Source organism: Mugil cephalus, chromosome 11, assembly GCF_022458985.1.
Source record: "Mugil cephalus isolate CIBA_MC_2020 chromosome 11, CIBA_Mcephalus_1.1, whole genome shotgun sequence".
Taxonomy (NCBI): domain Eukaryota; kingdom Metazoa; phylum Chordata; class Actinopteri; order Mugiliformes; family Mugilidae; genus Mugil; species Mugil cephalus.
Genome location: NC_061780.1, coordinates 24,722,058 through 24,736,960, shown reverse-complemented (window position 1 = coordinate 24,736,960; position 14,903 = coordinate 24,722,058). Strand labels below are relative to the sequence as shown.

Genomic DNA, 14,903 nt, shown 5'->3' with positions numbered 1-14,903 from the left:
CTTGACTCACCCGCAGTCACACAACAAGGCGGGGGGAGTTCCTCCGAATCAGTCCTCGTCGGGAACCAAGAGAAGAGCTGCACATTATTCCTTTATAACAGGACTCTTTGATGCGAGCTCCACCTTTTGAAACATTTGCTCAGAATCGACGGGTTTTAGCCTCTTTTTTCTTCGCCCGTTTCTTTGTGGTTTGTTCTCGTTGTTGCTGTTCAGCAGAAGTCGTGACAGTTTAGTTCGCTGTTATTTTTTGTGGACATTTTGGAGATGCCTGAAGACATTGGGACAGCCAAGCCAGGTAAGATTTATTAATAATTATAATTATTAAATAAAATGCAGACTTGGTTTGTTGTGTGTCACCTTTATGCACAGTGCAGAAGATTTGGACTTTTTTCTGCAGTGTTAATGTAAAATACATGAAGTGTCCTCAAATGAGCAACTAGCACCTTGTTCTATGTTACATATCTCTAATTTTTATTTTACTTATTAATGGAAATAAACTGGAATATTCCGTGACATCGATGTATTTGCATTATAAATGGATGAATGTGCGATTAATTGCGATTTCAAATGCACAATGAGTGTTACGAAGTAAATCCAGGCATTAGGAAGCAGTTTCAGAGGGTGTACTGTCAATCAATTGCGACCTGGTAATTGGAACAGATTTTTTTCTCGATGTATTTCGGTGTGTAAATCGCAAATTATGCGCCAGAAAGCGTTGGTACATTTTTAAAAATTATTCCACTTAGTTGTTTTAATTTTTAAAGGTGACTCTCGGGGTGCTTTGAATGGGGTTAGGAGTGACAACATTTGACACAACAACAGTGTTCCACTTCCCCGCTCGGCTCACATGGACGACGTAGCCGAGCCATGTGCCTCTGTGTGTACACGCGCCAGGGAACACGATTCTGATTGGCCGAGGGGCGTTCCTTTACTCAGAGCACGCTCCAGCCGAAGCTCTCCTCTGATTGGCCACTGAGGAGCCCGTGACGTAGCGCGTTGCATAATCCTCAACGCGAGGCTCGACAGCCAGTTCCACGTGAGACGGCAGCGACTGACCTAGTTTTTTTTTTTTTTTTTTTTTTTTTCCCCTCCTCGCGCTTTCACAGAAATCCATGACAGGTCCACGTGTGGGTGGGTGGGGTTAGGTAATCGTCTGCCTTAGCACCAACGAATAAGAAAGCACAAATTTTGACTTTTTTTTTTATGAAAATGTGCCCCCAAAATAGTTAAAGTAAAAAAAATTTTCTCCAACTTTTAACTCTTTTAACCAACTGTTGCGCTACTAGTTCCCTGCTCATGTCTATTTATATGAACAATTGTAACAATTTGTGTGGATTTAACAAAAAGCACGCAAATTTTTTTGCCTCTTTACTCAAATAGCCCCTAAAAATTAATTAAAAGTTTAAAAAAATATATGTAATTTACGACTTTCAACCAGTTTTTGCACCACTAATGTCTCGCTCGTGTGTGTGTTTACATAAATTATAGACAATTTAAAAAGTTTAAATGACCAATTTATTTACATTTTGTTGTTGTTTTAAACAAAAAAAAAAGATATTTATTTATTTTTGTTTGTATTTGGCCTGGCGCTGCTTCCGTGACCCTGTCAACCTCCCCCCACTCCCACAGCGAGGGCGCGTTATGTAACAGTGTTATCCAACCAGGGAGCAGTGGTTGAGGTGATAAAGCGGGTCAATGTTAGTGCTGAATAAAGCCAACACGCTGTTGTCTGGGTGTGTCTGAACTTACTGTACTGCCAAGAGTTTGTTTATCTAGCGCTTTCCTTTTTTTTTTTTTTGTGACTCAGTACTGGAGTTAAAGCCCTCATCCAGAAGTTTGAATTAAAGTTCTTCTTCTTCTTCTTCTTTTTTTGTGTGTAGTGTCTGCAGGAGGAGTCATTGCCTACATTTCCTCCAGCAGCCCGGAGTCTTGTCCGAGCGGCGGCTACATGTCGACGTCGCCGCCCTCGTCGCGTCCGTCGCTGCCCAGTCGGGCCGTCGGGATGGTGGTGGACATCGCTCCGCCCGCCAAGAACGCTCGCAGCATGGAGAAGGCCGGACGCTCGTCCACGTCCTCCAAGAGCAGCATCACGAGTAAGAGCTACTTTAAAAATAATGATAAATAATAAACAAATAAAACCCTCTTGATGGTGCTCATCTAATATTTCTGCTCATGTTTGCAGAAATCAACGGCATGGTTCTGTTGTGCAAAGTGTGCGGTGACGTGGCCTCGGGGTTCCACTATGGCGTCCACGCTTGTGAGGGCTGCAAGGTGAGCGATGCAATTAATTTAAAATAGGGACAACGCACAAAAAACATTAATCTGATATGATAAGATAAGATGTGTTCCACCTGTATGAAATGAGGACCATAGCATTTTAAATCCAGGTTAGCTAACATGGCTGCTCTTGTTCTTGTTCCTCAGGGGTTCTTCAGGAGAAGCATCCAGCAGAACATCCAATACAAGAAGTGTCTCAAGATGGAGAACTGCACCATCATGCGGATCAACAGGAACCGCTGCCAGCAGTGTCGCTTCAAGAAGTGTCTGTCGGTCGGCATGTCCAGAGACGGTGAGCATTCGTAGATCGGTTCCCCCCGGGTTTTCTGATTCGTAAAATATTCCGTTCTGCTCGATCAAATCTCATAAAAGTTTGTGTGTTTCCCCCATCAGCTGTTAGATTCGGTCGCATCCCGAAGAGAGAGAAGCAGAGGATGCTGCTGGAGATGCAGAACGCCATGAACAACATGATGAGCAACAATAGCCAGCTGCACGGGATGCTGCACGGCCACCAGAGCCCGCCGCTGCCCATGGACGCCACCAGCACCGACGGCGCCCCCTCCTCCTCCGCCTCCGCTTCCCCTTCCTCCTCCTCCTCATCCTCCTCCTCCTCCTCCGCTTCCGATTCGCCGTCATGTTCCAACCCCTCCTCGCCGCAGTGCCCCCAGGACTCTGAGTCGGTGGTCTCCATGGACACCAACTCCAGCTCGGCGTCTTCCTGCGGCTCGGACAGCGGCGAGGACGAGGCCGTCGGCACGCCGAGGCAGCAAAGGTCGCCCGTCACCCTGGAAACGGGATGCGACGGCAACAGCAGCAGCATGGAGGAGCAGCAGGGCAGCTGGGGCTGCTGGGACGACAACGCCGCGGCGGTGGCGGCGGCGGCGGCCGAAGGCAACCGCTTCAGCCATTACGGCGGGCAGCGCATCACCAACGCCGCCTACAGGGAGGAGAGGGGCGTTTACCAGCAGCTCAACGGCGCCCCCGGCTGTGAAGCCACACAAAGACAGAATGAGCTGAACGCACAAACTTCCTCAAGCGGTTACAGCGAACCAAGCGGCTGCCCGAGCAGCAGAGCACACCTGGTGAGTTTTTATTTAATTTTATTTTATCTGAGTTAATTTGAAGCTAAATTGAAGCTAAAGCTAACAAGTCGGATCGTCACACTCACTGACTCCGCCTTCTTCCAGGTGTGTCCCATGAACACTTCACCTTACGTCGACCCCCGAAAGCCCAGCCAGGAGATCTGGGAGGAGTTCTCCATGAGCTTCACCCCGGCCGTGCGCGAGGTGGTCGAGTTCGCCAAGAGGATCCCGGGCTTCCGAGACCTCCCCGAGCACGACCAGGTCGGCCTGCTGAAGGCCGGGACCTTCGAGGTAAACCCTCGTTTTAAAAAGAGTCTTTTAACTCACCTGCGCAGACTTGGAACCGTAAATTAAACATGTTGTTTTTTTGTTTTTTTTTCCCTCTGAAGGTGTTGATGGTCCGATTCGCCTCCCTTTTCAACGTGGCCGAGCGGACGGTGACCTTCCTGAGCGGGCGGCGCTACAGCCTGGACGCTCTGCGGTCGCTGGGCGCCGGAGAGCTCCTCAACTCCATGTGCGAGTTCAGCGAGAAGCTGGCGGCCCTGAGGCTCGACGCAGACGAAATGAGCCTCTTCACGGCTGTGGTGCTCGTCTCAGCCGGTAAGAAGGAAACAAATATCATACCGATATATATATGCAGGCTTTTCCTATGACTTTACTCAGGCGAGCTAGTTAGCCACAGCTAGCAAGCCGCTAACATTGGCTACAAAACCTGATATCGATATTTACAGATATTTAAGCCCTAAAAAGGGCTTGTTTTTTCCTGCTGCTAACGTTTCCTCTCCGTTCCGGTTTCAGATCGCTCAGGGATCCAGGACCTGAACTCGGTGGAGGCGCTGCAGGACAAACTGATCCGGGCGCTGAGGAACCAGGTGATGCAGAACCACGGGGACGAGTCGTCCACCACCTTCACCAAGCTGCTGCTCAAGCTTCCCGAGCTGCGTTCGCTCAACAACATGCACTCGGAGGAACTGCTCTCGTTCAAAGTTCACCCTTGAACGATAAAAACACAAAAAAAAAAAAAAGAAAAAGAAAAAGCTTCCTCAAGCGGTGGGACAGCGGGACGAGGGTCGGGGGGTATTAAATGAAAACCTCCACCTCCCTGCACCAGGAACCTGCCTCTCAGCATCACCTCCTGTACCCTACCAACCCCAGCTCCGTGCGTTTGTCTCTAGAATGTATGAAAACTTTATTTTTTATTATTCTATTTTTGTGAAGCGCCACGGACGAGAGATTTTTTTAGAAAGAAAGAAAAAGACAAGAAAGTACTGTATTTATAGAAAGAGATTATAAAAGGACGCTCGTTGCACTCAAACACGCAACAAGTGAGGATTTCATTTTTTTTTTCTATTTTCCAAGAAGAAAAAGTAAAAAAAATACGATTAAATTCGTTTTCGTTTTCTCCAAAAGCCATTTAATTCCAAAGTGTATTAACTGAACTGAAGAGCGGGTGAATGTGAGAGACGATGCATAAATGCATATATATAAATATATATACTGTACCTTGCAGACATGCCTGTGTGGTCCAGCACTCTTTGACTGCTGCATGTTTTGTAGAGGAAGACACGCTATCGGGGAAAAAACAAAACAAAAAAAAGAAAAAAACAAGAATGTGTGACGATCGCTGCTAATGCATGGCTGTATTTTAATGCGAACAATTATTATGATTATTACTACTCATGATCTTCTCCCCCCCTTTGCTACGGAAAGTGTCAGCAGATTGTCTTGCTTGTATATAAGTGTTTTCATTTTTTATCTTTTATTTAATTGTTCATATTTGTCTGGTGATTTCTGATTTCTTGGGGGGGGGGGGGAGTCGAGTCGACGTCGGATATAAAAAAAATAATACTAAACACTACGTTTTGCTCACAAGGAGCAGGAAAAACCAAGTGAACATCCACAAAACAGTGTGAGGACGACGTATACGTGTTTAATGCCATTATCCCGCTCTCTCCGGTTTGCTTCTGTTTCATTTTTTTATCATTATTTTTTTTATTTTTAATCAAAACTGTGTTTTCAGCATAGCACTGAATTTTGTCACTTTGCTCTTGTCATCCATTTTTGTTGATATATCGATTTCTTCTGCTGGCAAACACTGCCACCATGTAAATAACTATATAAATATATATAAATATATAAATATATATAAATATCTGATGAACATAGTTATAAATATGATATAGTATGAATAAAAAAAAAAAAGTGAAGAATACCTGAAAGTGTAGTCTGTGTTTTTATTTGTGACTGTTGTTCGCCACTAGGTGGAGCCATAAACCTACAGCACACTGCAAAACAGTATTACACTTAAAATTATCAGGTTTGAGAATGAAAATAGATCTCCAGCCATAAAATTATGACCACTGGTAGGAGAAGTAAGTAACATTTAAACCATCTTGTGACTGCTGAGAAACGTTTGGATCTGGTGTTCATTCATGTGGCCTGGCCTCCAAATTCACTAGATCCCAAACTGATAAAGTAACTGTGGAAGGATCCTGTCCACTCTCCATAAGCTGACATTTTTTATGATTAAACTAATGTCCTAACTCAAGTTTTAATGCACTACAGAGAGGATCAGCTTGTTACCATTCCACAGTTAATGCTGCAGCTCCCCCTGTTGGTAAAGGCTCACATCACATCTTACAACTTAAAATAACTCCTGTTGTTCTTTGTCTTTGAGATTTATTCAATAAATAATAATTAAAATAACTGCAAGCAGCAATTATTTCACACTGTGGACGACAAATCAAAATCGACACCATAGTGTAGAAATAATACGATATAATTTACATTCTGTTTATTTTTAAGAAGTCATGTAATTAAATTTAAATCGTGAGGCCCGCTGATTACATGTCTGACCTCTGCTACATTTTTAGCTAATTTTGTAATATTTGCCAGCTAGCATAACACATCCCTGGGCTGGTTGTGGCTGGTAGCAGACCAGGAAAATAATAATAATAAAATAAAGATAAAAGATAAAAATTAAAAATAAATAAAAAGATGCATGAAAACAAAGCTCAGCTTGTGTATTTATCAATAATTTCAAGATACATGCACAACAATTCGCATTTGAAATAAAGAATTGTTTCTCAGCCTTGTAATAATTATAATAATAATTAAAATAAGTCATAGAAGTCTGACTGAATATCCAGGATTTGCATCTACACCAGATTGATGTTATGTGGCGAGTTATATTTAAATAAACCATCTGTGGCACATCCAATGCAAATCACATGATGTCTACATTTTTCTTTTCTTTTTTTTTTTAAATTCCTGAGGTTTTAATAAAATGTACCTGACGCAAATGAGAATATCAAGCACAGCTGTTGCAGTCGGCTTCACTCTGGACAAGAACAAGCTGCAAGCTAATTCAAGTGCACGCAGGTACAAATAAAATGTTCTTTATTTCTAAGTGCAAAATGTTTCCAAGTGAAAAACATCAGACTGGAGGTTTCTGTTCACTCGTGTTTTCCCAGTACTTTTCTCATGGCCTAGTTATTTGAATGTGAACGGTGCATTGGAAAAAGCTTTGAATGTGAGGTTCATCCACTCGTGGAAAAAAAAAGGGTCACGCAACAAGTCAGAGGTAATGAACACAAACTTAATGACTTGTGCAGTTCTACCTACTGTCTCATTTGGTTGTTAGGTCCATAACGACAAGGACAAAATATGTTTTTACATATTTGTTCACAAAAATTCAAAACCTGAAACCACACATTTGCAAAAGTATTCAGACATTTCGACAGAAGCAAAGTCTAACTAGGACGAAATATGGGTTTCAAAATGTACACCTGTATATACAAGAGACCTTAAAGATGAAACTGGGCATTGGTATGGAACCATTTGTTTTTGTGTTTTGCAAAGATTAATGTATTGAATGATGCATAAAGAACAATAATAGTGATTTATCATTAAAAGATCGGCATCAAATTATTCCCATTCCATTCCATTCCATTCACGGTTCTCGCTTGTCTTCACATTTGACCTAAATATATAGATATATACATACACAGATCTATCAGCCACATACAACGAGGGAAGAGTTTGAACAAAATGTTTTCATGAAAGCGTGACGGTTTCTTTTTCAGGAGTCAGTGATGCTTAAAAGTTTCCGCGAGAACAAGAAAATTCTGCGTAAACCTCTACTTAAAAATGACTCAAATCTTCATCAGATTTTCACACAAGTCCTGAAAGAAGACAAAGAGAACCCACAAACAAAACAGAAATATTATACTTGCTGTTGTGCTGCTGAGTTACAGTGTAGAAATAAGCATGAGGCATGGCGGTGGCAGCATCATGCTAAAGGCTGGGACGTGAGACTGGGACGATGGTTCGTGACCAAAATAACCCAAAGTAAACATCTAATACAACACTAAAGTGTCTTGAAGACTGTTTGAGTGGCCCAGCCAAAGCCGAGACTCAAATATTAAACAGAAGATGAAAGTTCAGATGCTTTGATCTGACACACACAAAGTTTCTGTATATGAAAGATTTCTGTTTGAGGGAAAACTCATTTTTAAAGTCTTTTTGTATTATTATTAGTTTTTCAATCTCTCTCTCCCTCCCGGAAAGTTAAGCCTCCAACTGTCCACCATACTTATTTGCATCAACCTATAAGAACACGGTCAAACAAACCAAACAAGTAGACTAACCCCATAGAGGAGAGAGGGCTGTTCACGTTCGGCAACTGAAGAAATTTCTACGTTGGTAAGTTATTGATTAACACACATCTGTTAAATGAACGCTAAATAACATGTTTTTTTGTGATTCTCCTGCAATGTAAATATTTTGACAGCCTTAATATAAATAACGTGTACAAAACTGATGGAAGGGTTTGGTATTCATTACATCCCTTTGCTGAAAGTAACCTGAGATTTGCAAATCAAAACTGTTTATTTCTCTGACACAACAAGAACAAGATCCAAAAACAAACAAAATCTAATCTGTGTTTAAACGCAATATGTCAAAATAAATGTCAGATCTTGAGGATAATTTGTTTAGTTCTTTGCAGGGTTGCCATGTTTAGACTCAATTCTAGGAACAGTTACAAACTGAATCTCCTCCAACTCTGACGTTTATTCATCCGTGAGAATGATGAATCTACTTGTCGTCTCTTCGGCTGTTTGTAGTGAAACCAGAAATTCAGTCTGTTCATTTTTAATTGTACTAATTTGAGTTGTTATTCGCAGATGATCGAAGTCAGAATGGCCACGTCCGTGTTTGTGATCATCCTGCTTACAGGTGAGATGTGTTTAGGTTTGATGATGATTAAGAACCACACACACGACTTTCTAGCAACGTCCTTATTTATCCAAATTAACCGGACGTGTTAAGTGACCAAGATTTTCCTCTAATTGACAAATGAGGGCCTCTGAAAGTGAGTCAGTCTATTTAGATGTTAAAATGAACAACTCATAAACAACTTGGTACAAAAGACTGTTTTGGTCTTTGTAGTTAATTATATTGTATTGTTGCTTAAGTTCATGCACAATTATGGGCAGGGCTACTTTGAAGGACAGGTTGGGATCCTCAAAAGTTTCTGCCAGTCTGTCTTGCCCATAGAGTGTAAAAAAAAATAAAAAATAAAAAAAAGGGAATGCCATGACAGCTCCTTTAAAAGTGAAGGCAGAGAAAGTAGAGTTCCCCCTGGTGGCTGGCTGCAGTAAAGGTCATAAGCTCCACCTTCTCCATGTTAGTGAATGGGACTAAACTAAAGCACTAAAGTACACCTAAATACTTTTTTTTTTTTTCCATAGGTGGTTTCTGTTATTTTAGGTGGTTAATATAACACTTGGATAGAAGAGAGTAACCCTATGTCATTGAACAGGCCATGCCCCCTTATAGGTGACAACAAAGGAGAAGTTGCTGCAATTTAAAAGATAAAACTGAGATTTTCTGTGCTCTCAAGCAAAGGGCAAAAAAACAAATAAATTTGTGGCTACAGGCCATTAAAAAAAAGCTAATGTTAGCTAATGTCAGTGATCAGAGCTGTGAGAATTTTTTTAAACAACAAAATTCATGTTAAAAAGTCAAGACAGTGAATGTTGACGCTGAACTGAAATGACAGTAGGTAACCACAGAGCACAGAGTCATGTTAACAAAAGGGTTAACATTTGCTAGGCCTCATGCTGTATTTATGTCATGATTAATTCATTTTAACATTATGGAATAATTAGGAATTGATGATAGATGTCATATATTACCAGGAGATTCAATGAGGTATGACACTTCTGACTACTAAGTGGGGTTGTTTCTCAGTGGGTAGGCTAGATGGACATAGAGCCCCTATTTTTTCAAGTTTTTCTATGTAACGTCGCCAATCATCGCTCAGCAACGACATTATACCTGTGTCTGCCTGACTAACGTTGGCCATTTCGCCCGTTTTTCGGCCGACAAATGCTAACAACGCAAAATAAACACCAACTATGGGGGGATTTGTATTTACTGTCATCTATACTCCAAATATGGATATGGGGGTTGTGTTGGGGCGGAGCTAAAGCAGCCTGGACGTTGAGACCCGCTCACCCAACTCTCCAGTAGCGGTTAGCTCAGGCTACCACTTGTTACTCAAAGCGGGAACACCCTTAATTATGTAGAATTTTAAATGTTAATAAAAAATAAAGAATGAGTTAGAAAAAAAATCACCCTAGTGAATAGAGAAATAAACTATTGAGACCAAAATTGTTGCCATGCCATGAACTTCAGCTTTTTCCACTTCCACATTTGTCGTAAAGTAATATAATACCAAAGTCCTGCTAAAAAAAAAGTCTGACTAGAGGAAGTAATATCCATTGGTCAAAATGTTTTTGTGTCTTTTCAGCTTTCTGTGTCCACCCTGCTTCCTTTTACAAGATTTTCCACTTTGTCAGAGATGCTATGACTTGGAATGATGCAGCCGTTTACTGTGTCAATATGAACACCAAGATTGCCCAAATTGAAAACGGGTACGAAGTCGCAGCATTGATGAGTGTTAAAACTGGGTGGCTGCAAACAGGCAAGGCCTGGGTTGGTCTGTATCAGAACAGTTCAGACTGGACCTGGGTGAACGGAGAAGCAGCCACATATTATAACTGGAGTGCCGGTCAGCCAGACAACTTTAACGCCAGCGAGTTCTGTGTGTCTATGAACGCTGACGGAGACTGGAGCGACGATAACTGCCTCGACAGAAGATCTGCCGTTTGTTTTGATGGTGAGTACAGACCAAGATTGCCTTCACTAGCTTCATCTAACATCTACGAACCTTGCAATTACAATATTTAGAAGTAAGCTCACAAAATATCAGCCAGTCAGCAGGAATGTCACAGTTATCACGTTAAATTTGAAATTATTAAAAGAATACAGTTAAAAAAACATGACTACTCGCACAACAAAAACATTTAAGATTGAAGTGTAGGGGGAAAAAAAGAAAGACGGAGAGGAAAGAAGAAGACCAGAAGTGAAGGACAGACCAGGAAGTGAAGGACATCAAATGAAAGTTGAGGAAGTGAATGACAAGACAGGATGCGGAGGAGAGGAAATGAAACAGAGGAGATCAGAAGTGAAAGACAGAAAATGTAGGCCAAGAAGGATATCTTGAAGCACAGGAACTAAAGGCCAGAAGATGATGGGCCAGACGTGAAGGACAGAACAGGAAGTGAGAGACAGGAAGTGAAGCACAGAACAGGAAATAAAGGAAAGCAAATGAAGGACAGGACGCAAAGGAGAAGAAATTAAACAAAAGATCAGAAGACGAAGAATCAGAAGAAAAAGGACAGAACAAAAGGACGAATGGGAAGTGAAGGACATTGAATGAAGGACAGGAAGGGAAAGTCAAAAAAGCGAGTGACAAAACAGGAAGCGAAGGACAAAAGGTGCAGGAAGTAAATGCCAGAAGATGAAGGAGAGAACAGGAAGTGAAGGTCAGAACAGAAGGAGAGGGACAGGAAATCAAGGATATCACATGAAAGGTCAAGGAAGTGAATGACAAAACAGGAAGAGAGGGAAGGGAATTGAAGGACATGAAATGAAGGGCAGGTAGTGAAGGACACAGATAAAAGAAGGATTTTTGGAAGTCGTACCAAATGGTTACAAGAACTAAGTCACTGACAAACCTGTGCATGTGTCGCTACACTTCTTCACCACAACAGGTGAAAAGTACATCTTTGCTGTAAAGGAAAGTTCTTGGATCCACAGCAGAGAGTACTGCCAAAGCAGAAACGGAGATCTGGTCCACATCCCTGATAACACGACCAACTCTATAGTCCACGCTGTGTCAAGAGGTCAGAAAGTGTGGATTGGTCTAAGCCGGCCTAATCTCTGGTACTGGTTTGGAAGTGGAACAAAGAGCGCTTTCCAAAACTGGCAAAACGGCCAACCCAACAACTTGAACCACCAAGAAAACTGTGCAGCCGTGGTGGTGAAAGACGGGACCTGGACTGATGAGCTGTGCAGCGCCAAGTACCCAGTCTTCTGCTATAATGGTATAAATCAATGAATACTGCCCCGGTGTAAAGGATTATTCAGGAATTGGACTGGTTTGAGTTTTCTTGGAGATGTTTCATCCCAGTAGGAACATCTGTGGGTGGTTCACACTTGAAACTCTCATACTTTGTTTGGTTTAACCTCCTGAGACCCGGCGTCCTCATATGGGGACATTATGTTTTAGGTTTATTTCAGCTTATTCTGCTTCAATGTACTGGTAGTGAAGGGTCAGTACACTTGTTTATTTATGCTTATTAACTTTTCTAGTTTGATATGACAAGCAGATTTAACTAATTCACAAGTACACGTTTGAGAACTGGGATTTCATTGTTTCCAATTCTGCTTTTGCATTAAAAGTTTTATATTTTTTAGTACACATTGTGACTTAAATTGTAATATACAATGAAATAATCCCAAAAACTACTTCCAGTTCAAAGATGATGCTTATTTTAGTTGGACTTCTTAGGCCCTACTAATCCCAAATACGTAAAGATCATAAGCTCATTTTAAAGAAATTAATATGCATTCCAAACAAATGTTGGGTCTCAGGAGGTTAATGACCAAAGCTCAACTCCCCATCAGTCAGTGACTTGGATGAAATGTCTTCAAGAAAATCCAACCAATTCCAATTGCCTTTGTTTTAGCTTTTTTCATGGATACACTACAAAGAGCTACTGCTAAACGGTTTTCAATGTAAATAAATGGCTCCTCAGTTTATTATATGTCCATATTTTAGCCACTGACACACTCAGACAGTTGCTGGCGAGTTTTCTTATGTGTTTGTTTTCCTGTGCAGATTCTGAAGCAAGGAAAACTGTGGTTAAGATAACGATTCAGTCCAGCGCAGACATGGAAGACCCAGTCACCAGTGCCAATTTGCAGAAGCAGGTATGCAAGGAAAGATTGCAGTTTCTGAAAAAAACATATTTAGAAGGTTTCAGCATCAGTGTTACGTTTAGTGTTTTGTGTCCTCTTTTAGGGTGGAGGGTTTTGGTGGGAATATATGTAGCTGTATGAAGGAAAACACAAACAAAACTAAAATTTAAAGCACGTCTGGACTTTTGTCGTTCTCCTTTTGTAGTTGAGTGAAGCGCTTGCTAAGAAGGGATGGACTGACTTCAAACTGACCTGGAAGAAACCACCAGTGAAGCAAAGAAAGCAGAACGATGGCACAGGCAACTGCTAAAACAAATGCCACAGACATGTTATTTAAAACTCTAAATGGTTTTATCCTTCTGTTTAGATGCCCATTGAGCCTGTGAGAGAAACTCCCAGACAGATGCACCACAGAATTCTTCATACTGCATGTCGTTCAGTAAACTATGATTAATTAAGAATGAAAAAAATATATCCTGAGCATGTTTTGACTGAATCGCTATCCATTCGACAATTCCATTATCTTTTTTCTATACTTTTTGTTTATATTCACAATGCATCAAACATATATTAAATACATGCATCAAACTAAATTAACTGGAGGGAAATATTTTGTATTTTTCTTGCTCTCAACCAGTGAAGACCAGAAATCAAATGACTCTCACCTGAGCAAATATGATCTGTGTATTCAACACTCCTTTTTTTATAGTGTATTTCAAAACTATTGGAAATATAAATTAGCCACAGCTTTTCATAAACTACTTTTGTAGTTATTTTAAATCCGCTGTTCTGTAAGATTTTCTACTTGTGCAAATGGTTCCAGAAAACACAAAACACCTGTTTTACCTTTAACTGTTTGATAAAAATGAGTAAGTTTTAACTAAAATATAGCATTATAGAGTATATTATTAATATATCATTGTTAAACATCTACCTGCAGCACCCCCTGCTTTTATGCCGTTTCTTTCTGAAACAAGCTTCTTATTAAGCAGCACTAAAGACGATATATCAATTATTAGCAACATTTTGTTCACAAATATGCAAAAGTGTAAGTTTATATGTGTTATCTGTGTATTGTAATGAATAAAGTCTTTCCAAATACCCTTCAGATTGTATAATTTTATTGCCAGATATACATTAAAAGCCATTCAAAAATGGCTATCGACCATTTTTGGTCCCTTAAAACGAGCGTAGGCTACACATTAGTCAAAAAACAAAATGAATTGAGTGCTACTTGGGTGGAGAAAAAGGATATTCCTCTGGTGCTCTTCAGTTTAGGGATCAGAGTTGAACTTATAGGAAGAGATCTGAGGCCCTCAAGAGGATGATGATAAAAAAAAAAAGAAGAAAGAAAAGGCTTTATTAGTACATGGCTAGTCTAATAAAAACAAAATGGGAGTGAATACCCTCAAACTAGACTTAGAACACATACTCATATTCATTGTACTGGATCTAGAAAATATTTTGAAATTTCTAATAATATATAATAATTATCTGTTCTGCAAAAAAAAAAAAAAAATACAGCCATTTACGATGAGTGAGATGACAAAGCATTCAATAAACGGGTCATATTTGTCCCATCAGAAAAATTATAAGTGCTGCTAAAATATTTAAAACTATGGGAAGTGAAGTACTGTAACTACTGCTGATGTAAAACGACACCATAAAGGGTCGGTATAAGTTCAGCTTAGTCAAACAGACGTGCATCATTTACGAGTTCTAGTACAACAAACCTAAACAAAGGGAAATGTAGCAAAGGCAGCAACAGACACGACAGACGATCATTTACATTCAGGTCTACTGGTTTGAATGAGAAATGAGCAAATTGTGTTTTTAGGAAAATAAAATAAATGGTTCATTCAAATTATCAACAAGTAAAAATTAAGAAAAGAGGTCAATGTGTGATTTAATCAGCTCCTTAAGACTTTGCTATGAAGCTAATCATCTGATTTAACCACCAGAGATATGGGCGTAGTATTGTTGTGTGTTGGTGATAGAACATATCAATAGGTGGAACTTAATAAGATGTTAATTTAATGATCAACAGACAATAATTGACCTTAACAACAAATTATTTTTTGAATTTGTCAAATGAGACTTTATTTCCTCTTGTCACATGTTAAGAGTGCCATATTTTCTTTGCCTTACACATAAATTTGAAGTTTAGCTACAGTGAGAGGTCATTTATTTATTTATTTATTTTGTGTTATA

The 14,903-nt window shown here is 40.3% G+C and overlaps 1 protein-coding gene across 1 annotated transcript; it reads left to right on the top strand.

Annotated features, from left to right (window-relative positions):
- nr1d2a (nuclear receptor subfamily 1, group D, member 2a) lies at positions 1–5,571 on the top strand. The gene is made up of 8 exons (XM_047598883.1): positions 1–295; positions 1,881–2,093; positions 2,183–2,271; positions 2,425–2,569; positions 2,671–3,359; positions 3,465–3,650; positions 3,749–3,959; positions 4,158–5,571. The coding sequence occupies exons 1-8, from the start codon at positions 265–267 to the stop codon at positions 4,355–4,357; spliced, it is 1,764 nt and encodes a 587-aa protein (XP_047454839.1). The 5' UTR covers positions 1–264; the 3' UTR covers positions 4,358–5,571.
- The last annotated feature ends 9,332 nt before the right edge of the window (positions 5,572–14,903 follow it).